The following is a 25,738-nucleotide window of genomic DNA, read 5'->3' on the forward strand; positions in this document are numbered from 1 at the left end:
CGGCGTAAACGTCTTTAAATAAATACAACAGGGATTTATTTTCCGGGTCTCTCGAGGGGGCGGGACAGCGACGCTCTATAGCTATATATAGGAGAGGTTAGCGACCCTCAGGGACGTGGGATGGGAAATAAACCTACCTTCTATGATGTCAAAGAGCATCATGAAGCTACCCAGTACCCAAGGACTCACCCACCTCAGCAACGTTATGTAAATCACATACTGTAAACCCAAGGACCCACCCAACTCAGCAACATTATGCAAATTGGACTGGAAACGAGACCGCAAGGACTTTCTTTGTGCTATCCCTTTTGGACTAAGTGTTTGACTGTATGGTTTTTACCTTCTGTCTAATAAAATATTCAATCAATCAATCAATCAGTCGTGGTGAAAATTACACAGTTTTAGTGTTCTAGGTTTTTTTTTTTAAAGAAAGAAAAATGAGCAGGAACATTTTGTATTCATCATTTTACATCAGACTATAAAACTTAAACGTGTGAGCCTACTGCCCCACTTGTTGATGTTCCTGGCGAAAAGCCTGTTGATTACAAAACAAAGTCATATATTCGTATCACGGTGGGGAATCACGTTTCATGCCGTTTGTTCGTACCTTTGAGATCGAGGCATTCGTTTCGCTGGGTCAGATCCTTCAGTTCCTAAAGAAATAAAGAGAACAAACAAAACATGTGTACAACAGGGATTTCAGCAGATGAGTTTTGGTCTAGTATAGCACACACCAGAGACTGGATTGGTCAGGCCAGGCAGAACAAATACACCACTATGGCACTGTAATATCACATTTAGGCCTGACGTCGAAATAAATAAAAAGTCTTCTGAAAGAATATTATATTCAAAGATTTGTGCCACATTTTCACGATAGCTTGTAGAGCTTGTAGATCTGCTATTTTTCAATGGCTAAAGTATAACATAATGCTTAGTTAAAACCCACTCAATTCATAATTAACGTTCCAATTTTTGGAGTTCTGGCTCATGGACTAAGAACCAAAAAGAACTGAACCGGTTCACATTGGGAACCAACCGGTGGGAAAGGGGCCTTATTGTAACCCATTTAGACCTGAGAACTGATTCTTCTAAATCATGATGACAGTTTTCTGGTGTTTCTATGTCAGTGGTGCTCAACATTTATCATGTCAAGGAGCCCCAGAATGATCTGTATTTGGCGGACACCTATCTAAAAATATGTTGTTCCAGGGACCCTCCCCCCAGAAGCAAAGTTTTGAGTAAAAAAACGTGAATATATATATATATATATTCAAAGATTTGTGCCACATGTTCACGATTTTTCAAAAATAGACCTACAAGCTCGTGGCGCGGCACTCTGTGCCGCACTATGAGCTTGTAGATCTGCCATTTTTCAACAGGTAAAGTTTAAAATAATGGTTAGAGAGTGGTTAAAACTATAAGGTCGAAAATGATGCAGCCTCAGATCTAAATGGGTTAAAATATAAAATAAGTGTTAATCCATGTATATTGTATCACTATTGAGATATTTGGCATAAATATGGAGGTATGCACGGTATGCACGGTCACCGTGCGTGGGCACCTACACTCCCCTCCATCAGTCTAGACTTTATTTTATTTATTTTTGTCTACAGAATCCATGAACATTTTTTTTTTTTACAGAGAGGTCTTCCACGTGGCAGATGACAGGATCAATATATCTTACATAACAATTTACCGGTTTGACTCGGCCAACTGTTTCCTATATTCGGTTTCGGCCAAGAATTTCCCTTTCGGTGCATCCCTAATTTAATGTGTAAAATCCATGATATTTACATTGGCATGAGTGAGCCCGGCTGGAACGTGTCCAAGTGTCTAAGTGGGAGAGGGCGGGGCTTAGCTAAAGGTGAATTACGGCACGTCTATAAAGAACAGCAGGACATGATGATTCCTGAACAGAACTCGTACATGCATGTGTGTGTGTGTGTGTGTGTGTGTGTGTGTGTGTGTGTGTGTGTGTGTGTGAAGAGCAGGGAGACCAAATATAACCACCCCAACTGTTTACGTTATACTGTATTAACACAGTATGGAATACCAACTGGACACAATTACATTTTATGCCTTATTGTGTCCTATTCCTGCATAGAAACGCGCGCACGCACACACGCACGCACAAAGCTGCCACTCCAAAATATGCACCGTGCAAATCCCTCTCCAGTGCACGGCCCAGCCCTTTCACCGTGCACTCGATGACCTCCATGTTGGAGCCCAGCGGGTTGAGTCTAGCTGGACAGAACAGCAGGGTTCATGACCCAACGGGCTCAATGTGGTTGCCAGGCACCAGAAGAAACAGGTGACTGTTGCCAATTTTCTTTTTTTATAATAATTAAAAAAAAGTATAACTAATGAAGTCCTAGCTAATGAGCTGTGTGGCCAAACCGAGAGAGATTATTACCCGATAACGATAACCAGTTGGGAGGAGCTGCCAATCCCATTTATTAATAACATAAAAACATTTTGCTACAACGTGTCACATCAAGGTGCATGATGATTATTTTCTCTCCATTTGAATATTTTGATTTCTTTACACAGTATCCCTCTCTTTTCATTTTCTTTGGACTAACTCCAAACAGACAAGTCCTGATCTTTGACGACCCCAAGGTTGGACCCCCCCCCCCCCTAAAAAAAGTACAATATGTGGACCATGGTGACATTGAACAATTCTTGATAAAAAAAAAAAAGCTTCCAATATATTATTTATGCCCCAAAATCTATAATCTCACACTAATAAGGCAACCGGCCGGTTCCACGCGCTGAACAAGGTGCCCTTTTTTCACTTGAGCACCTGCCCCTCTAAACGTCTGTGCACGCCACTGGTGAGGGTGGACCGCACGTTACAAGCATGTGGTTTGGGCGACGGTGTGAGAGGGATAGAAAAGCCACCTCCTGAACAGAACAGCTAGTACCCTGTAGATCTAATTGCACTACTTGCTCCTGAACAGCCTTCAAAGATCGTTTGTCCTTGGCTTGAAATGACTTCCTTCGCTACCAAGCCTTTGTGTGTGTGTGTAACTATGGCTTTGTGAGTGTGTGACGGGCGTTTATGAATGAGGAACATGATATTCCTGCGCTCAGCACACTGGGCTTTCATGTTACTTACAATAGAAGTGTTGGTCACTGGGCAGCATATATAGCAGGTGGATGTGTGTATATCTGAATATGTACAATCACATGCAAGGTTTTAACATTACTGGCACGTCGCTACACGACTACAGATACCATGTAGTCGCTCTAAAAAGCAACACTGTATTTCTGTACCGTACATTCTGAGCTTTGTTAGCCAATCAACTGTCACTACTTTAACCCATTCAGGACGGGAACCCCTGTTGGTGTTTTAAGCATTATGTTATACTTTAGCTATTGAAAAATAGCTAAAGTGGCGCAAATATTTGAATATACTGTATATTCTTTCAGAGCAAACGTTTTTTTTTTACTCAAATCGTTGCTTCTGTGGGGGGGGGGGGTCCATGGAACAACATATTTTCAGATGGGGGTCGGCGGCCAATTACATATATTTTGGGGGTCCTTGACGTGAGAAATGTTTGAGAACGACTGACTTGAGGATTTTTCAGAAAACTGTCATGATTTAGAAGAAGACATTTGTAGAATCGAGGTCAGTTCCACTTCTACAACATTGCTTTTAATTGATCTTTTATTTTTTGTTATTCATGTCCTCGCTGTATTGCATTACTGCTTGTTTTTTAATGTCGTTGCCTTGCTTTTCTTTTATTCTCCATTGTTCTGTAAAGCACTTTGAGCTGCATCTCATGTCATGAAAGGTGCTATACAAATAAAGTTTTATTATTATTATTATTATTAGTTCTAAATGGTTTAATAACACCTAATTCGTCACTTTATCACGACGACAGCGTCTCCAAACCGAAAGATGACAGATTTGGCAATTATTTGCGTCATCTCCGGGTCGATGACGCGGCCCGCACGACAAAGCGCACAATGAGGCTTTAGGCCCGGGGCCCACAGGCAGCGGGCAGCAATGTGACACAAGGCCGCCAAGTGTCCAGGTCCCAAGGCAGCGCTGCGGGGAAAGGTGCTATTAGCTATACGGAGGAGCGTGCATTCAACACACAGCTGCTAAACACGCACTCGTACAAACACACGAGACGTATAGAAACAACTTCCCCGTTCCAATGTACAGTACATAGGCTGTAAGGAGGCTCCCCCACCCACCCACCCACCCCTCCCTCCCTCCCTCCACTGGCCTGGCTGCTTGCCACGTGTACTGTGTCAATAAGGAAAGCATTTATAGCACAGAGGGAGCGATGGAAAAAAAAATCAAACTGTAAATGGCTCGCCCCTCGCCACCACCCCCCTCCTCCTACTCCCTCCCTCTTTAGCCCGCCATTTGGTTAGTGGTTAGTGGATGTTTATATATCCAGCTTATTCAGAGGATGACTAAGCATAAATGACATAGTGTGTACTGGACGAGAGACTGCGGGAGAGAGAGAGAGAGAGAGAGAGAGAGAGAGAGAGAGAGAGAGAGAGGAGGGAAAGATTGTGTGATAAAGGCTTAACCATTTAGGACGGACAAAAATTGTAATTGGCCGCCGACCCCAATCTGGAAATGTGTCGTTCCAGAATATAGAATACCCTGCATGAGGCTGACCAATTAAATATATCGTCTGTCAGGATTCAAATTCATAAGTAGCAGATCAAAAAAATATATATATATATATTTTTTTTATAGAGGGACAGACATTAGGCTGACTGGAAATGGGGAGAGATGGGGAGGGGAGCGGGGGTGACAATGCAGTAAAGGCCGTCGGGTTAGGGAGTCGAACCCGCGGCACACTGCCAGACCTGGGACTACCGGCCAAGGTGCCTCTGGACCACTGGACCCCAGGCCAGATCTGGGACTACCGGCCAAGGTGTCTGGACCTCTAACCCCACGCCAGACCTGGGACTACCGGCCAAGGTGCCTCTGGAGCGCTGGACCCCAGGCCAAAGTTAGAATATGGAGATAAGAGATTTCTGCCAGACAGCAACGATATGGTATATACCCATATAAAATGTGCCTATAGCCTAGGGCTGGGCGATATGACAAAATCTCATATCACGATATAGAATTTATTTTATCACGATAACGATATACTCACGATATAGCATATTTTTTACGATACCTATTTTTTTTATCTAAAAGAATTGATTTTTGTTCAGGTCGAGTACTTTACTGTACTTGGGCTGTACTGTACTGTACTGTACTGTACTGTACTGTACTGTACTGTACTGTACAAGCTCTCCTCCCTGGCCTCTGTCTGTGTTAGGCTGCACAACAGTGACACTTGGTGGTGACAATAGTTATGCTATTTCGTGCTCGGATACAGGGACAGGGACACACATAGCTGTCTATAATGGTTGCACCACTCAAAAAACAATTAAATTCACATTATCCAGTCTACTTATATGAATATAATACTGATGCCCTTCCCATGCACAGACAGGCCCAAAGCAAGTACAAAAATATTACAAAATAAAATGTATATAATAATAATTAGAGGCTGAACTCAATTGTTCAGCCTCTGTAGACATTTTTAAAGCACAGCTCAAGACCCACTTCTACAACATTGCTTTTAATTGATCTTTTATTTTTTGTTATTCATGTCCTCACTGTATTGCATCACTGCTTGTTTTTTAATGTCGTTGCCTTGCTTTTCTTTTTTTCTCCATTGCTCTGTAAAGCACTTTGAGAGCTGCATTTCATGTCATGAAAGGTGCTATACAAATAAAGTTTTATTAGTATTATTAATAATAATTATTATTATGACAATTAAAAAGAAAAAAGAAAGAAATAAGACGTTGCCATTCAGACACAGAAGTACAGGCCTGTGTCTGCATTAAATTGGCTTAAGGAAAAAATAAATATCTCATGTCACAGTTTGTCACTACAGTTGTTTCAGTTCATTTAAGCTCTGTATAGGGAATCAACATGTTCTGTTGTAGTTATAGTTTAGTTTGTTAAAGACGTTGGGCAGCTTAACGATGTTTAATTGACTACAGGCGATAGAGTGAGAGAGAGTGAGAGAGAACGCGATCTTGTCGTCAACTCTCCATGCCCACAGCTGTGCGTATGGAGTCTGGGACGAGTGGGGCTTATTCTTTTCCTTTTTTTTTTTGATGATCACAACAAAGTCAGCGTCTTGTGTTGTTGTTGTAAGCTGTTGCTGAATTAAGGACTTTTCAAATGGAATAATTTATTTGGAACAATAAAACAAGACAGACGCAGCAGGAGGACTGCACAGGTAAGAGGAACGTCTTCGTCTTGGAAGAAGTTTGCAGTGCACCCGACGACGGACAAGCTTATTGTTCAACTGTGTAAAACATGCGTGGCTCACGCAATTTATCAATTTGACCCAAAATGAAACCTGCATTTATAACAGTGAATGACCGGTTACTTTAGGGCGCGTTCGGAAATAGCGCACTAGGCGCACTGTGCAATGCAAACTGATAGATGAGTTCGCTCCGGTGTGGTATTTCCGAACGTGCCCCTTACACCGCTCTGAATCTCGTCAGCCATCATCATCATCTCCCTCTTTTAGGTGCAAGCACCACCTCGGCTTGTGTTGTGGTCGTGTTGGCCTTAGAGTATATAATAGAGAAGACATCCGAAAGGTGTTGGCTCACTGTTTTCAGTGCGCGCGGTGGGCTGCTGGGCATGCCGTATATAAGCGCTGTGACGTAAAATACTGCCGTAAAGCGAAACGGCGATATAAGCGATATAGCTTTTTTTTCGTGATAGATATTTTCTATCGAAAATACGATATATATCGTCATATCGCCCAGCCCTACTATAGCCTCACCTGTATATAGTATAATACCCATAAGAATGTGCCTATAGCCTGTATATAGTATAATACCCATATAAAATGTGCCTATAGCCTGTATATAGTATATACCCATATAAAATGTGTCTATAGCCTGTAGCTCTCAGTGAGGCCCAGGCATCCACAGCAGCAGTTTAGCACATGCATGCGTCTTTCCACAAGTGGCTGTGATGTCACAGGGACTCCTCCTTGTGATGTCACAGGGACTCCTCCTTCCACCCTGCTGTTCCAGAGTGCGGTGGTGGAGAGAGAGAGAACGCTGCGTGGGCGAGGTGATCGTCAACATGCATCAGCAGAGCGTGTGATGGCGCTGGAGGCTCGCCTTGCGTCGAGCCTCGGAAAAAACATGCAACGTGCATGTCCAAAGCTCTGTCGCAGAGAGAGACCCCGGTGAAAGGCAAGGATTGTGCGTGGGTGCGTGTGTGACAAATGAGTGTGACAGAACAACAAATAATAACACATTTGCTGTTCTGTGTCCTGTCCCTCGGAGTGTGACTCAGACTGGTGAGATCATCATGTTTCTCTTTGCTTGTTGCTGCAGTGAGGAGCAGCAGTAACCCATAGTGTTACTGTTGTTGCTGCAGTGAGGAGCAGCAGTAACCCATAGTGTTACTGTTGCATACCTGTATATGAGATGCAACAAATACAAATATTGAATCTTGAATCATCCTCTCTCTATCTCTCTCTCTCTCTCTCTCTGTAGCCTCGGAAACCCAGACGTTTTTATTTCCAGGGAGAAAAATAAAGTCTGAGTCCACTTCAATTCGGCATAGAGTAGCGCAAATGTCGATCTGCGCAAATGTCACTGCTGATTTCTGATCGCCTGCACCTTTGTTAAATTGACGCACACACGTACACACACACACACACACACACACACACACACACACACACACACTCTCTCTCTGTCGCTCTAATGAATTAGTCTCATGTCACACAGCTGTGTCTAGATTCTCCCGGCGGATCCTGCCGGGAGCTGACTGCCATAGATTAGAAAGCATAAGTGGACACCAGGCTACTCTCTCTGTGACAGACAAGCACACAAAAGAGAAACAGAGTTATTATGGATTCATAACAGCGTTTCTGTCAGACAGCTTCCTCAAAGCGCCACATGACCTCCCTCTCTCGGTCTGGAATAGATTGTAGATTGTCGATGTCAGACAACCGTTGTTGTCTGAGTCAGTGTTCTATTCAGCAGGATGGCTGAGACCGGCTCAAATTGCAGCCTGCTTCAGCTCAGGAAAAAAAGAATCAGGAAACATGCTTCCCTCCCTCCCACAGCGTTGGTGTGTGACTGTGTGTGTGTGTGTGTGTGTGACTGTGTGTGTGTGTGTGTGCGTGCATGCGCCAAAGATTACCATCTCTGACATTTGGTGTGGTACCGTACATAATTAGAGCATGTACAATAATTGTTATTTTGATCAACTTTTTGCCTGTTATCTCTCCTAGTGGTACCAACATCAGTACAGCATGAAATCGTGAACCAACCTCAAACCCTAACCATAACCGCAAGCACGGGAGCAGCGCATGTTCCACCACACGGGAGCAGCGCACGTTCCACCATTGTTTTAAACTTTATTTTAACCCTAACCCTAACCCTAACCCTTGAAAAAAATCAGATCTACAAGCTCATAGCGCGGCACCTGGTGCCCCGCCTAGAACAACATGTTTTCAGATGGGGGTCGGCGGGCCAATTGCATATAATTCTGGGGGTCCTTGACATGAAATAGTTTGAGAACCACTGACATAGAAACATGTATGTCACACTATCCAACTCTATTGACAATATACACAAGGCAGGCATTTAACCCCCAACATGCCAACGAGTACTAATCCATTCACAGACATTCCGCAGAAAGGCTTCCGCTCCCTATACGTACACGTGATGCAATCAGCGGTGTGAAAAGTAACCAAGTACATTTACTTAAGTAATGTACTAGAGTACAATTTTGAGGAATTTGTACTTTACTTGAGTATTTCTGATTTCCAAATACTTTTCCTTCCACTCCACTACACCTTGGATCCAAAATACTTTACTCCACTACGTTCATTTGAAAACTTTAGTTACTATAGTTACTTTGTAGATTTTGATTATTACAAAACATACATCCACCCCTACATACCACACCATAGGCCAAGTCGATCTACAAGCTCACAATGTGTTGCATTTGTATACATTTGAAAACTTTAAATGGGTTATTCTTTTGGCATAATTAGTATTTTTACTTTAGTACATTTTGAAAAAAACGCCAGCATTTTTCCCAGTTGAGCTCTCATTTTGAAAAGCCACATTTCCAGACTATCGGAAGTAGTATTATCCTAGTAAGTTTAACAGGTCTCGTTCAACTGTTGTTTACATAATGGGTCTATACCGGGGCACTGGAGAAAGAAAGAAACGTTGTTTTGACCAAAAATGCCATCTGAGGACAAGGAATAGGAGATAGAAACGGATAGAATGGATTATTATGGTGATGACGATCTAAGATGGGCGACAACTAGGTACCCGATGCTAATGTAAGTAGCATTATGGCTTGATCGATCGAATGCACTATAAAAGGGCAATTGCAATTGATCTACGGCAATGGCGCTAAGCGTAGTATACAAAAATAGGCTTCAATTGACCTAGATCACTGGATATACAATAAGCTAATAGCTATAGTGTTGTTGTTGTTGTTGTTGTTGAGGGTCAGAGTAAGTGCTTTTTTTTCCTCCACCAACTGTATGTACTGTAAACAAGGCTGCATGTTTGTTTGGTGAGGGCGGGAGGGAGGGGTGGAATGAATGCATTTTCCATTACCACGACAGCCAGGCACACTTTAAGGTCCGCCGTGCAGGAAGCTGTGACCATTTGGCCTACAAGCCACACAACCAGAACCTCAAATCATCGCTGACCCAGTTTACAGCGCACACACGCACGCACGCACACACACACACACACACACACACACACACACACACACACACACACACACACACAAGTAACTTCTCTGTCCAGTCCTAGCTTAGCTTTACAGATTACACCTTCATCCGGCATCAGGCTTCCATCATCGACAACTAGCTTAATGTAATTAATTACTGGACAACTATAAAGAGGAAATACTGTATGTCTTATTGTCATTATTGTCTCGGGTCGGGCCTCACCTCTTTGGTGTCGACATAAAGCTACATTCGGAGGTGAAAAGAATGAAGCCATGAAGGCACTTAAAACCCATTCTGACCTGAGATCAGATTCTATACGAGGTTTCCACTGGACACACGCTGGTCTGATGAACCCATTCTGACCTGAGATCAGATTCTAAAAATGTCAGTCGTTCTTCGATTTTTCAAAAATAGCAGACCTACAAGCTCGTAGCGCGCCACTCGGTGGCGCGCTACGAGCTTGTAGGTCTGCTATTTTTCAATAGCTAAAGCACGACATGATGCTAACACCAAAATGGGTTCCCGTTCAGAATGGGTTAAAACCGTCTCGTTCATATGAGGGAGTCGCCTCATCCTTCACAAAACCGCAAGCTTGTAGATCTGCTATTTTTTTTTTAATCATGAAAATATGGTGCAAATCTTTGAATATATATTCTTTCAGAGCCAACGTTTTTAACTCGTATCATTGCTTCTGTATTGAACCGACGTTTCTGCAAACAAGATGTATCAGGGTTTAAGAGAGTCATATACCTGATGAAGGCATCTTGTTTTGCCGAAACGTCGGTTCAATAAATAATTATTGCGTCTCGACTAGGAGCTGTGCATGCGGACTCTTTCCCTTTTTTTCAAGTTTTATCTCCTGCGGTCAGCACCTCCCCACTACTGGTGTGCGCTCGCTCATACCTATTTGTTTTGTTCCAAGAAGACCATCCTGACAAAACCATCCCCGATATTGATCTGTTTATCTCTCGAAGGCCCTTGGTTTTACACGTACCAGATTCAAGCTCAAAGTTTAACTGAGAGTGTGTGTGTGTGTGGCTCCATCGGCTTCTTTATTAAACATGAATTGCGTTGCGCCGCACATAGTTTCTAAACACACATGCGTGTGTGCGTTGTGCGCAGACTGTACGTGTGATTATAAGATATTACTGGTAATATCGACACTGTTCGAGCCCCATAGTGTGAGAGTGTGTGTGTGTGTGTGCATGTGTGTGCATCTGTCAGTCAGGTTCTGGTGTGTGCGTGTTTAGTTGAGCCATACCTGTATTTGTTTGAGCACTTTGGCGATGGGTTTACAGTTCAGCTTCTGGCAGGCCTGTCTGTAGGCCGACACGATCTCCTCAACGGTCACATTCTGGGCTGAAAAGCACAGACACAGGAGGTTAGAATTGCTTTTTTGACTCGACACCATTTTCTCTCTCATTCACATACATACGTACGTACACGTGGGGACACACACAACAGTGAGGTGAGAACTGAAAACACAACACTTGTTATCTCTCAGTTTTAATGAAGTTAGGTAAGGTAGTGTAGGATAAAAAAGGCTGTTGAGTGATTTATTTGTACAAGCCTGCCTGTGTGTGTGTGTGTGTGTGTGTGTGTGTGTGTGCACGTGTGTGTGTGTGTGTGGTGCCTACACTGCACTTTCTTATCAAAGCAAAGAACAGAAACTGTAGCCCCTCCAAAGGCAGCTCTACTTCAGTTGCCTAAAAAGAAAGTATTGTTCTCCTTAGTCTCTCTGTGTGTGTGTGTGTGTGTGTGCGTGCGTGCGTGTACGTGCGTGCGTCACCCACTGGTGCCACTCCAGACTATTGGAGCACTAACGCCAGTCAGATGACTAGGATACATTTATACCCATTATTCCAAGTTTCAACAGAATGTCTGAAGGAGGCATAGAAGCTGCAGAGACAAGAAAAAGCAAGTCCAGTTGGTATTAAGGTTGGGCGATATGGCAATTTTTTTCAACCGCCCATCGTCTGACAAATATTCGCCGATTAACGATGTATTCGTGTCATAAAAGTAAAGTGAGAACAGCTCACTGCAGGTCGCAAAAAAGCCAGATCTACAAGCTCTCAAGGCGCCGCGTCCTGCCTGTTTTTGCAGCTCCGTTCGCTAGACGTTGAGAGCTTGTAGATCAGTCTGTTTCTGCAGCACAGCTGCGCAGCCAGGGTAACTTGCTCCCTTGCCTCCCCGCACCGGTCAGTCGGAGGCTCGGAGCGGAGCCCACAAGCTGCTGCGGCCGGGCTGCTGCTGATCTACAAGCTCTCAAGGCATTGCGTCCTGCCTGTTTTTGCAGTGCCGAGAGCTTGAGAGCTTGTAGATCTGTCTATTTTTGCAGCGCTGGTGTCGGGGTTCGTTCACGTTTTCAATAAAAAATAACTTAGATTACAGGCGGATATGAAGTTCAACAGTGGGTTGCAGCACCAGTAGGGGCTACACGCTAAGCTAACGCTAAGCTAAGCGCTATTATGATCCCCGAGCCTATACACTAACACTAGACAGTTTTTTTATTTTCCCCCCGACTTCACGGGTGAGGCATTGGGATTGTGATGAGACACGAGACAGCAGTGTGCATTCTGTTGTGACTGTATATTATTAAACTGCATGGGTCTGGACTCCGGAGCTTAAACAACATGTAGGCTACAGCCTCCCTCAGCAACCAAGGCTCCCAGCCTTTACTTTGGCTGGCGGCTGCCGTAAGTGCCGTGCCCCGGTGCCCGATGCTGCTGAGTGCGGGGACTGTGGGAGCATACATTATAACGGAGGAGGTGATTTCCACCCGGCCGCTGTTACTACTTTGCTGGGCCAAATTGATTCACATGTTGCTCACACTTTATAGGTTAATTGGGCTAAATCATCCCAAGAAATCGCCTAATAAAAATATTCTGCGATTGGATTCGTATATTCGCGATTGACGATGTATTCGTATCGTCACCCAACCCTAGTTGGTATAGCGTCGTCTCCTCCACGTCATCATGTCCAGGGCTCGACAGTGCGACTAGGTACTCGCATTTGCGACAAAAAATATCACCGTGCGACTTGTAAAATTAGATTTGTAGCACAGGTGCGACTACAGGATTTGACCATTCAATCGTGATAAAGACAAGTCTCTGTCTACAGCAAGTGCACATTCTATAGTCGCGGTTCTATACCTAAATTTATATTTCTGAACGGCGGTGTCGTTCGCCAAAAAGAGCGTGTGCCCAGCATAAATGATAATGCGAATGACCGAACTGGCTGGATTACCGTATTAATATCAGTCAGTCAGTCAAAGCCAAGGAGAATGTTACAATACTAATTCACCATCGAGCAGCCTCTGCACTGTCTGAATGTCACACTAACATGACAGAACAGCAGGATAAAAACGGATCCATCCATGAGCAACATATTCTATCTAGCTCTGGTCCAAAGCTCTAATGTGTTGCATGTATTAGAGGTATGGAACAGAGCTACTATCGATCTATCTACAAAGTATTAGCATAAAACAAATTGATTATATAGATTATATGAAAACAAACATAACAATGATATCATGATGAATATCACTATTTTGTGATAATTGCTGAAAAGATAGTGATATAATATTTTGACATTATTTTCCACCCCTACCTCATATCACTTCATTAAAGAAAAATCACACCCATGTTAAGTGAGGGGCGCTCTTGTCATCATACATCATCAGATATCATCTCATACTGGCCAATCAGAATGCCTGTTGCCTGTGATTGGTTAGCTGATTTGCTCGTTTACATATGACATACATTTTCCCTTAAATGTCAATGGCATTTAATTTATGTCTTATTTAGCAGAATTTTGACGTAATTTCTCTGTTGATTGTCAATGGCTCATTTTGAGATGTGTGGGGACAAAGGCTGTATATAGGAGGGGCTAGCGCCCCTTAAAAATACATCATTTTTCATCGTGCTCCTAAAATAATTTGTGTGCTACTAGATTTTTCAACTTAGGCGCGCTACTTGGAAAAATGCTAAGCGTCGAGCCCTGATCATGTCAACACCCTAGGCGGGGTTGGCGAAAGGGCCTTTCTGTGTGGAGTTTTCATGTTCTCCCCGTGTCCCCTATAGGATAGGTTAGTAGCTACCCTCACAAAAAAACATACCGTAATCCTATTCTCTAAACTGCCTCCCCCTGGTCAGCGGGGGCACCTGATGGAGGGGTTAAGGAACTGGTTGGAATAACGGGTTCCTTCCACGCGCCACGTACGTCCTACCGGGGAAACTCACTCATCGGGTGATAGATAAGATAAGAAGCGGCCTTCGTTCTCACCCCTGATGCATTGAAGGAAGCATGAGCTCAGTTCGGGGCTCTCCCCAGGTTGACAGAGGGAGAGTAGAGCCCAGGATTACAGTTCATAGACATGAGAGAGAGAGAGAGAGAAAGAGAGAATTGTGTTGTACAGTGAGCCACATCCACACGACACCCCGTTGTGCGTTTGTGTGTACAGCACGTGTACTATACACACCCACACTACTATAGTATATGATACCTTAGCATAAGGCTTTGTGCTTCCTTCAGCACTTTTACTGCCGATATCCCTACAGTAAAACCCGGATAAATTTCTACCTTTCAACTTTACTACTACTTTTTACTACTAGGACTTATCAGAGTTTGTGTGAATTTCAGCCTCTGTGGGGGGGTATTTATATGCAAATATCAGGACCAATGGCATTGCAATGATCAATGACGACGTTTAGGTGAAAAAATAACATAAAAAAAAAAATGTTTTAATTAATTGATTAATTAAATAAATAATTAAAATATGTTGTAGTATTGCAACGCTGGGTGTTACAGGGATCATATAGACAGTCAATTTGTCCCTTTTCATTCATGTCTCCTCCAGAGAGTCAGTCTGTCTGTCTGTCTATCTGACCAGTTAAACAGCTTAGAAACCAGGGCAGCCAGTGACCTCATTCAGCACTAGTGTCTAGTGCACTCAACAAGCTTTCGAGTCAGCATTGGGCCTCATGACAGACACACATGAGGTCACAAGGAATCCTAAAAAAGCAGCGTTCTCTTCTCTCAGTGACTCAACCTCTTCATGAAATAATATGGTGATCCCCCTAAGAAGTCATGTGTCACCATGGGATATCCCTGGCGTTGCCGGAGTGCAACACAAGGGACTCTGTCAACGGTGTGAGGCTGAGCGCATGAATGGGGGACAGAGAGGCATTCCAAGGAACCAGTGTTGATTCCGTCGACTAAAAACTAAGACGAAAAATGCTCGTCGACTACCTTTTTTCACTGACGAAAACTAAATGGAAACCAAATGAAAACTAAACTATGATGACTAAAACTAAGACTAACTATACTGACTATTCCGTCAACAAATAACAACTAGAATATTTCCAGGGAGAGAAAAACAAGGTCTGGGGCCAAGTCCACTTCAATTCGGCATAGAGTAGCGCAAACGTCGATCACTTTCTGCTGATTTCTGATCGTCTGCAAATGTGTTAAATTGACACACACACACACACACATTCTCCCGGTGGATTCTGCCGGAAAGCTCACAACGCAACGTGTTGTAGATCGACTATTTTCTGCAAGTGTAAAAACAGTCATTACGACGGCATCAAGGCCCGCCAAAATACATTTTAGTCGACTAAGAAAATAGACTAACACTAAAACATTCCAGGTGACTAAAACGTGACTAAGTGAAAACTATTCACCTGTGTGGCTGTCCATAATTTCTGTGGTGCATGTCAAACAGGGCTAATAAGTGTACATTTTGGGGTCCTTCCTTGCCATGAAAAGGTTTCCCTACCATGCATTTGTAAGGCTATGTTATAGTGTTGTTTTTATTCATTAAAAATGTATAAAAAAATGAATCATTAAAAAAACACTAATATATTACAAAAGTTAAAATGAACGGCGTAGTAGAATATGACCTCTGAGACCTTTAGTGTCAAGCCCTGCACAGGCTCTCAGTGCCTCTGAGACCTTAGTGTCAACCACCCGCACAGGCTCTCAGACACCCAGACGGACTGAAAGTAGTCATCCAATCATCTAAATGTTTTCCCTCTCAGCCGGCCTCCAGACCACCGTATAACACCCACGATCAGAAACACTGGTCGCGGCTGAATAACCCTGTCTGTCAAATCACCTGAAGCCGTACTCTATAGTCTACAGCTACTGTTCGGTGAAGGGATGGGGGGAGGGGCGGGGTGTCCCGTGGCTCAATTCTCTCTGGTACCAGGTACACGTCTGCTCCTGTCAACACTGTACCTGGGTGCGTTAACCTTGTAAACCAGTGCTGTGTGTGCTTACTAGTGCCCGCGGTCCCCGGCTCCCTGCCATCGCCGTGCATGTGCATACTGTACATACAGTACATGGCATGTGATTTTGCTGCGGTAGCAAGCCTGTTCCCGCAAAAAACACACACACACACACACACACACACACACACACACAATGTCCTTGGAAAACCAATAGCCGAAAGTGGGGCTGTGGTCTGTGGAGAATCTAAAACAATTACGCTCAACATACAGAGGAGGTGTGTGTGTGTGTGTGTGTGTGTGTGTGTGCCAGCGTGCATGCGTCACAAGAGTGAAAGCGAGATGGAAGAACAATGAACACAATCTGATTTGATGAATAATAATCTATCGCTTCTACGTGGTCAACAACAAAGAGACAGCTGGGTGAGAGAGAGAGAGAGACGAGGAAAGGGAGGGAGAGAGAGAGAGAGAGAGAGAGAGAGAGAGAGAGAGAGTCGAGGAAAGGGAGAGATGGAGAGAGAGACGAGGAAATGGAGAGATAAAGAGAGAGAGAGAAAATGGCTCAACCTGCACACCTTAGTGATAACAAAAGTGGGATAAAGAAAGAGAGAGCTGTGTTGGGCAGGGTACACCGTGTACCCTGCCCCGTCCTGCTCTGTACTGTACTGTACTGTACTGGCGTGGCTTGGCAGTTGGCAGAGCTACAGGAGGTGTTAAACGTACTGTACTGTACGGTAATGTACTGTACTGTACTGTACTGTACTGGCGTGGCAGTTGGCAGAGCTACAGGAGGTGTTAAACGTACTGTACTGTACAGTAATGTACTGTACGGTAATGTACTGTACTGTACTGGCGTGGCAGTTGGCAGAGCTACAGGAGGTGTTAAACGCACTGTACTGTACTGTACTGTACAGTACTGTACTGGCGTGGCTTGGGAGTTGGCAGAGCTACAGGAGGTGTTAAACGGTACTGTACTGTACTGTACTGCTTGGCAGTTGGCAGAGCTACAGGAGGTGTTAAACGGTACTGTACTGCTTGGCAGTTGGCAGAGCTACAGGAGGTGTTAAACGGTACTGTACTGTACTGTACTGCTTGGCAGTTGGCAGAGCTACAGGAGGTGTTAAACGGTACTGTACTGTACTGTACTGTACTGCTTGGCAGTTGGCAGAGCTACAGGAGGTGTTAAACGGCAGTCAGGAGATCTGTGTGAGCTCTGCAGAGTCGTAAAGACCTCAGAGCCACAGCTGCTGACTGCTCTCTAATCACTCTGGGGTTTATTGCACTCCGTACAGCACTGCTGTGGACCGTGTGTGACACTGTGTGTGTGTGTGTGTGTGACACTACTGTGTGTGTGTGTGTGTGTGTGTGTGTGTGTGCGTGCGTGCGTGCGTGCGTGCGTGCGTGCGTGCGTGTGTATGTGTAAACTACCTACTTTGTCAGGAGGAGAAAGAGAAAAATATAAAGATTCCTAAAACACAATTAACTGGAAGAGCAAACCCCTGATGACTGCTGGAATAATCTTGCGCACACGCACACACACACGCAACACACATGCACACACACACACACACACACACACACACACACACACTTACTTTACTGTTCATTCACACACATCAAGGTGTGGTGCGACACAGTACAGTACAGTACAGTACAGTACAGTACAGTACAGTACAGTACAGTACAGTACAGTACAGTACAGTACAGTACAGTACAGTACAGTACAGTACAGTACAGTACAGTACAGTACAGTACAGTACAGTACAGCACAGCAGGGGTCGGCAACCTTAGGCACGCGTGCCAACGATGGCATGCCGGGTGGTATCGGCTGGTACCTGCCAGATTCTGGGAGAATCTTTTCTTTTTTTTTTTTTTCTATATTACATTAATTGCAAGTCCCCTCCATGTGCATGTTGTAAAATAAATTATACCGTCTGCAGTATTCATGCTGAGTTTTATACCTAGGTGCTGCTCACCTATATGCGACGCATTGTGAGCTTGTAGATCGGCTGTTTTCAACTCACGGAGCGGGGCTGTTAACATTACGTCATATTCGCAGGACGCCGGTGTGTGACGCATGTGCGACTGCACTCATGTTGTTGTGGCTCCGTGTGAGAGAACATTACAAAGATGGCTAAAAAGGCCAAATTAGATTCCCGAGCATTCCAGCCCACATGGAGAGATGAATATGGATTTGTTCAGCAGCAAGATCGCGCTGTCTGCATTTTATGTCTTGAGAATGTTGTGTGTCGGACGTCAAGCGTTAAGCGTCACTTTGAAACTAGACACGAAAAATATTTCAAATATACGGCAGACAAGACAGAGGCAATAAAAAGAGCTCTGTCCGCTTACGACAAGCAAACCAACACACTGAATGCTTTTTCCACTGCTAAACACCATGGCACTGAAGCAAGTTATGAAATTGCCCACTGCATCGCAAAACGTGGTAAGCCATTCACCGACGGGGAATACATCAAAGAGCCATTCCAGTTAAGTGCAGATGCTTTGTTTGATGGCTTGCCAAATAAAGAGACAATCAAGTCCAGAATAAAATAAATCCCCACGTCTGCCAGAACAGTCCAGCGACGCATAGAAGAAATGGCAGAAAATGTTAATTCACAGCAAACTGCTGGGTTGAAAGATGCCACTGTATTTAGTGTTGCACTTGATGAGAGCGTGGATATAAATGACATGCCACGTTTGGCAGTAATGACAAAATACTGTGATTCGCCTGTAAGAGAAGAACTTTGCTGCTTAAAAACCAATGCCCGACACAACAAAAGGTGCCGATGTAGCAAAGGTGTTTATTGACCATTTTAAGGAACGAGGGGTTGATATCAAGAAGATATTTGCAGTGACAACAGACGGCGCTGCTGCCATGACTGGGAAAAACATAGGAGCTGTCAAATTGATTGAGGATGCAGTCGGGCACCCCGTCATGAAACTACACTGCATAATACACTAAGAAAACCTCTGTGCAAAAATGTCAAATTCAGATCTTAACTAGAAAAAGTGCCCTTCTGGGCACAGGTCTCCACCAGGATTTCTTCCTCAGCCTAGTGGGAATATGCGTGCATCACGCGATGTGTTGTGCATTTTGTTTGAAACTGAGCACTCCTGTGAACTTTGGAAGCCAATCTTAACCAATCAGGATGGAGTCTGAGAATTGTGAAAGACCGGTTTCGTTGAATGGCTCTAGAGAGACTGTGTACCAATTTGCGTGATGTTTGGACAAAATCTGTAGGTGTTTTGCACAAAGCGAAGAGTTGGAAACTACAGCAGTGAAAAATCATTCAACCTGCATCTACACGTGTTGGATATCCGTACCAGACAAATTCTGCTGCCTCAAGAACGTTGCATTGGCAACCTATCTCTGTGAGCAAATCTTTTCACACATGAAGGACGTACTCAGCCCTCCCGCAGTCGTTTGACTGTTGACCGCTCTGAAGCATGTGTGCAACTGAAAGTGACCAATTATAACCCCCAGATAACGGAGCTTAGCAAAGGGAAACAGGGCCAGGGCTCACACTGACTGACTGGTAGGCATTCTTTATTTTCTGTAGGCTGCAACATGGCCTCTTTTTTTATAACAAGATATTGCACTGTCCTGTTTTTTGTTTGTTTTTTAGTTAAAATGAGAGAGAGAAAGAGAGACTTCTGAAAATATTGCACTGATCTATGACAGTTCCTGTTACTTTTATTTTAGTTAAAAAGGAGAGCAAGAGACTGTTCTGAAAATATTGCACTGATCTATGACTCATGTTTATTTTATTTTAGTTAAAGGAGAGCAAGAGACTGTTCTGAAAATATTGCACTGATCTATGACTCATGTTTATTTTATTTTAGTTAAAGGAGAGCAAGAGACTGTTCTGAAAATATTGCACTGATCTATGACTCATGTTTATTTTATTTTAGTTAAAAAGGAGAGAAAGAGACCGTTCTGAAAATATTGCACTGATCTATGACTCATGTTTATTTTATTTTAGTTAAAAAGGAGAGAAAGAGACTGTTCTGAAAATATTGCACTGATCTATGACTCATGTTTATTTTATTTTAGTTAAAGGAGAGAAAGAGACTGTTCTGAAAATATTGCACTGATCTATGACTCATGTTTATTTTATTTTAGTTAAAAAGGAGAGCAAGAGACTGTTCTGAAAATATTGCACTGAGTTTTGTTTTAATTTATTTTATTTAAAACAAAAAGAGTCTGTTCTGTCATGATGTGAAACAATGAGTCTATAACTGTTCTAAGGTGGACATATTGCCCTCAGTTTACAACTGTTCTAATGTGGAAATATGCATGACATATAGAAACACAAAATGGACAATAAAATATGTGGAAACCGTGGAAATGTACTATTGACTAAGGGAATGTATTACTATGGCACTCTGAGTATCAAGGAAAAATATCATGGCACTTCATTTTTTTGTTATCAAATGTTTTTTATTTTAAGACAAAAATCACAATAAGACACGTTAACAACATGAATGACTTAAAGAAAACAAAACACATAAAACAACACATAACAGCAAAAGCAAGGAACACAAAAACAAACAATCCCACCCACCCCTCCTCCCCCCCCCCCCCCCCAGAGACCAAAGATGCCACAAAATGTCATTACTCCTACTACTGTGCAATGGAAACAAAAAATAAATAAATAATGATAATAATAATAATAATGATTAAACCATGCCCTTAAAGGGACACTTCACCCTTTTTGCAAAAAAATATATGTTAATGACGTTTAGAAGCTTTAGAACACTTTCCTGGGGGTATTTATGTGTGTAATATGTGGTTTTAGATATTTTAGATTGTAGCAGTGAGCCTGTTGTCTCTGATGTCATGGACACTGGGCTCACTTCCTTCCTGGACTACATGTTGTCTCAGTAAGACAGCTCTCCCCCTATCCACAAGGAGGAGCAGTGCACCAAAGAATTATGGGAATTGTAGTCCAGGAAGGTAGTGAGACCAGAATCCATGACATCAGAGACAACAGGCTCACTGCTACAATCTAAAATATCTAAAACCACATATTACACACATAAATACCCCCAGGAAAGTGATCTAAAGCTTCTAAACGTCATTAACATATATTTTTTTGCAAAAAGGGTGAAGTGTCCCTTTAACCAAATCTGCAATACCAGACCAAATCTCAATGTTTTCCTCTTTTGCACCATGCAATCTTGCTGTAGACATCTCTAGATAAATGATATCTAGGAAGGTCAAAGCCCATTGGCGAAATGACAATGTTTCCAGTGCGAAGCAACCATCTTCTTTGCGGCCGTTACGCCAGCAAAGAAGACACGAATACGGGTGTTATTTAATGGCAACTGGGATACATCATTCAATAAGAATAGAGATGGGGAGGGTGTGATGTTAACTTGTAGAATAGTCGAAAGGTTAGTAGCAACCAAATTCCAAAATGTGAGGACACTCGGACACTCCCACACCATATGAAAGAATGTACCTATGGTGTTTGAAGTGCAGAACGTGCAGTTGTGATTATTTAAAATCCGCATAGCACACCATCTACGGGGGGTTAAGTATGTCCTATGAACAAAATTTAAATGAATTTGTTGATGATCAGGATTCCTAGAAGACAGGACAACATTAGACCACACTGTATCCCAGCTCCAATCTGGATCTAGATTTGGTATGTCATTCCTCCATACAGTATCGACAAGCAAGGTCCCATAACTAGATTCTAATAAATAATCATACAATACGGAAACAAAACCTCTTGACCTAACATCACAGATAAGTCTATGCAAAGGGTGCATTGCAAGGGGGGTCTGCCATGGCACCCCATATGTCCTCATGGCAGTTCTCAATTGTAAATAGGAAAAAAAAATTGTTACCAGGCAAGTTAAAAATATCACATAAATTCTGGAAAGAACGTAAACCATTAACATCAAATAAATCACCCAAAGTATGAATCCCCTTGGAACTCCATCTGGGAAAACGAATAGGACGATTGTCCAAAAGCAAACCATCATTGTTGAACACTGGGGAAAACGAATTCCATTTCAAATCAATCTTGCGCAATTTTTCAGCCGCTCTCCACACTGTTACTAACTGAGAAATGATTGGCCCAAAGTGAACTTTGCATTGATTATTCGTTATGTTTGAATAGATCAGATCTCTCAATTCAACAGGATGAACCAATCATGGCACTTCATGTAAAAAAGGTTGCCTACCCCTGCAGTACAGTACAGTACAGTACAACTCACTTCAGACGGGTCTGATTTTTGAGTGGTGCAACCACTCCAAGGAACAGCAATGTCCGTGTCTGCCTATGTGGTCATGACCACCAGTATATGACTATAGGGTACCAGTAAGGGCGCTGTTGTGCCAGAGAGAGATAGTATTAGTGCTGCACTGTTGCCTGATAATGAGAGAGAGGAGAGGGGGGAGAGGGGAGTTGCACCACTCAGTTCACACATTTTTTTACTTAACTACTTTACCGAAACACGATATAATTTATCGCGCATGCTGGCCCCTGACAAGACCAGTTAGTTGTCTGACCTCGATATAAACATCTTACATATATGGTATTATGCATTTGTCAGATTTCACACTAGAGTTTGAGTTTCATGGTGACTACACCGACAGCCAGAAGATCAAATATTAAGTGATTCTCCCCTCTCTTCCAGTGTTGTTTTCGTCGACTAAAACTAAGACGAAAAATGTTAGTAGACTACCTTTTTTCACTGACAAAAACGAAATGGAAACTAAATGAAAAAAAAAGCTACGACGACTAAAAGTAAGACTAAATGTATTGACACTTTCGTCAACAAATAACATTCTCACCTGTTGGTCGTACCCTAAACAGGCAGACATACAGTAGGGACACACAAAGCTACATGATGGAGACGTGTGCCCACCGCTCAAAAATGACAATGTCAAAAACAGAAACTGCCATGTTTATTATTAAAGGGGATTAATACATTATACCTTAGAGTTGTTGTGTGTAAATAATAAAAAGTCCCCCCCATTCTGTGTTGCCTAGAACTGGAGGTCTGAAACAAATCAGTAACATTATGAAGTACATCTTTGTGATGTCACTGAGATTTCAGACCTCCAGTTCTAGGCTAAACAGAATGGGGGGGAATGGGAGGTTTGTTATGGATATTTATTGTTCTGTTACATTAGGCCTCATTCACACCTAAGACACACTTGTGTTCTGTGTCTTCTGTGTGTTATGGCTGCCTCAATGCATTTCCAATGGGAGTCACATGGTTTCATGACACAACCTTGTTGCATGGGGGGGGGGCAGGAGGGCAGAAGACAGCCATGCACAGGACACACGTGTGTCTTGCATGTGTCTTAGGTGTGAATGAGGCCTTATATGCCAGGCCTGCTGAATCTCAGGAATGTATTGACACGACAGCGGGGCGTGACGTATTTTAGGAGCGGCATTGATTTCAGGCAGTGTAGTTTTAAGACTCTTGCTGGCAGAATTAATTAGATTTTCTCCAGAAACAGGCCGTATCAAATATGAACGACGTACAGCCAACCCACCTGACAGAAAAGCCGGGATGATTTGTTTCTTTTTAAAACATAGTAATTATATGAGGCGATCTAACATCGCCCTATATGGGGATTACAATAGAAATACACGAACCCAAGAAATAGCGCCATCTAGCGACGTCAAACTTCAAGGCTCTGGACGGCTATATAATGACAAGACAAAAATGGATCAGTGCACCAAATTATAAAGTCCTTTGGTGCACACTAAAATGTACTTAACTTATACAAATATACTCGTGCCACCCAGCTATGGGACGTTATCAGCCAGCTACGTGCATGTTCGCACCCACTCCTCGGTATACTCCGTGTATGTAATGGTTGAGCCCCACGGCAGCTTTTGGCATTGGTCCGGTTGCTATGGCAACGCCCCGTCACTTCCAGCTATGGGACGTAACAGTCTGACCACCATCTACCTCGGTTCCAAACAGGATTTTCAAAGCTCCATGAATCAGAACCACTTAATACAAAAGTATTAAGTGGATATATTATGAAATGACAGCAAATTAAACCCTGTACACTCAAAGACACTGCCCCCACTGCCACCCTTAGATCTCCATATATGGAGCTGACCTGTTCTGACATTCCATTATGTTGATCTGACCTCATCAAACCCTGTACACTCAAGACACGCTCCATATATGGCCAGTACAGAATTCATTCCATCTGTTGATCTGACCCCTCCCATGCCAAAGCCCCTGCGCTTGCCCAGCAGACTGCCGTCCCCCAGGCGGATGCGTGCACGTGACCTTGCCACATAACAACCACAGCAAGAGGTCTAATGAAGTACTGTCACCTCATAAACACATGACATAACAACAACACCAAGAGGTCTAATGAAGTACTGTCACCTCATAAACACATGACACAACAACCACACCAATATATATATATATATATTGGTGTGGTTCCGCCTAGTTTATGTTGAAATAGCTAAAACATCATTTTTGGAAAAAAACTAAAAACAAACATGATATGCCCAGTCACCATGCTGCACCTGTGATGTTCCTTTTTACTGACACCAAGTTTAAAATAAGATTGGAATGCACAGAATATCAATACGAAGCAACTGAAAAACCTGTTATTTCAATGGTAGTGGATGGAGAGAGAGGAACAGCAACCAATGGGTGCGAAGAGGGGCAGAACCACAGGCGAGAGATTCTATGACGTAGTTTGATGTTTACTTGCGATACTAACTACTGTAGCACAACCACCTATTTTTGGAAATACCAGGTGATCAGGTACCACACAACTTAAGGGTAAAAACAAATCACACCCGTGTGAAGTGAGGGGCGCTAATATATTAAAGTCTAAGTCGTTGATTAGGGGATGTAATGGTGATGTAAAACAAACGGTGCAAACACAAACATTAAACGCCATTAACAATAAAGAGACAATATGACGTAATGAGGCACATGATGACAAAAATGTTCCCTTCATTGTCAATGGCGTTTATAAAACAAACATTAAACCTGTGTACAGGAATAAAGAAAAATATATCTCTAGAATTGTGCTATGAAATGTAAATATCCGTCTATCTGTATTTATGTGTGTCTGTGGAAACAACAACAGGATCTGTCCTGCAGGTGACTGTAACTAGTAGACTGTAGCCTTAGCCTACTACAAATGGAACCAAAGGACCCTTTTATAACAATAAACTCTGAGACTGTACAAATGGACTGTTATGGGTCCATTTGGTTGTATTTTGTACACTCTCAGCTAGGCCATTCTCTTCCAAACCATTATACATCGCACCTCACGCACAGCTGTCGGTTGTAGTGTTGACATTGGCTTGGCAGGTATTTAAGAATAAGAACATCTCTCATACGTGTCAAAATCGCGGGTACAGATGATCTGCTATTTTCACCATCTATTGTATGATAGTATTTAACCAAAAATAGGAGAGAGAGTCAAGGAAAATGTAAAAGTAGGAAACTTAACCTCAAAATATAAGCCATCACACAATGTTGTTGCTAGCGGACAAGATCAAGACAGTTGTGTGATGGGAGTATAAATTAGGCATTAAAATAATGCAACCTGTGTGTAGTGCCCTCTACCTGCACTGATCAATCTACCGTGGGAACTGTTCCCATTGGATTACAAGGATAGCTATACAAAGGATTCACACACACACACACACACACACACACACACAGACTGTGTGTGCATGGACCTCAGTCTTAACCGGCCACGTAGGTCGCTAA

At 43.0% G+C, this 25,738-nt stretch overlaps 1 protein-coding gene across 1 annotated transcript in view; it reads right to left on the minus strand.

Annotated features, from left to right (window-relative positions):
* The window catches only part of ppp1r37 (protein phosphatase 1, regulatory subunit 37), a 74,844-nt gene that overhangs the window by 30,796 nt on the left and 18,310 nt on the right, over positions 1-25,738 (minus strand). The window contains exons 2-3 of the mRNA XM_083773494.1: positions 11,038-11,135; positions 608-653 (exon numbers count right to left, since the gene is read on the minus strand). Coding sequence (XP_083629620.1) covers positions 608-653; positions 11,038-11,135 — 144 coding nt within the window. The remainder of the gene's footprint in view (positions 1-607; positions 654-11,037; positions 11,136-25,738) is intronic.

Source organism: Protomyctophum parallelum, assembly GCF_964188405.1.
Source record: "Protomyctophum parallelum genome assembly, chromosome: 9".
Classification (NCBI taxonomy): Eukaryota; Metazoa; Chordata; class Actinopteri; order Myctophiformes; family Myctophidae; genus Protomyctophum; species Protomyctophum parallelum.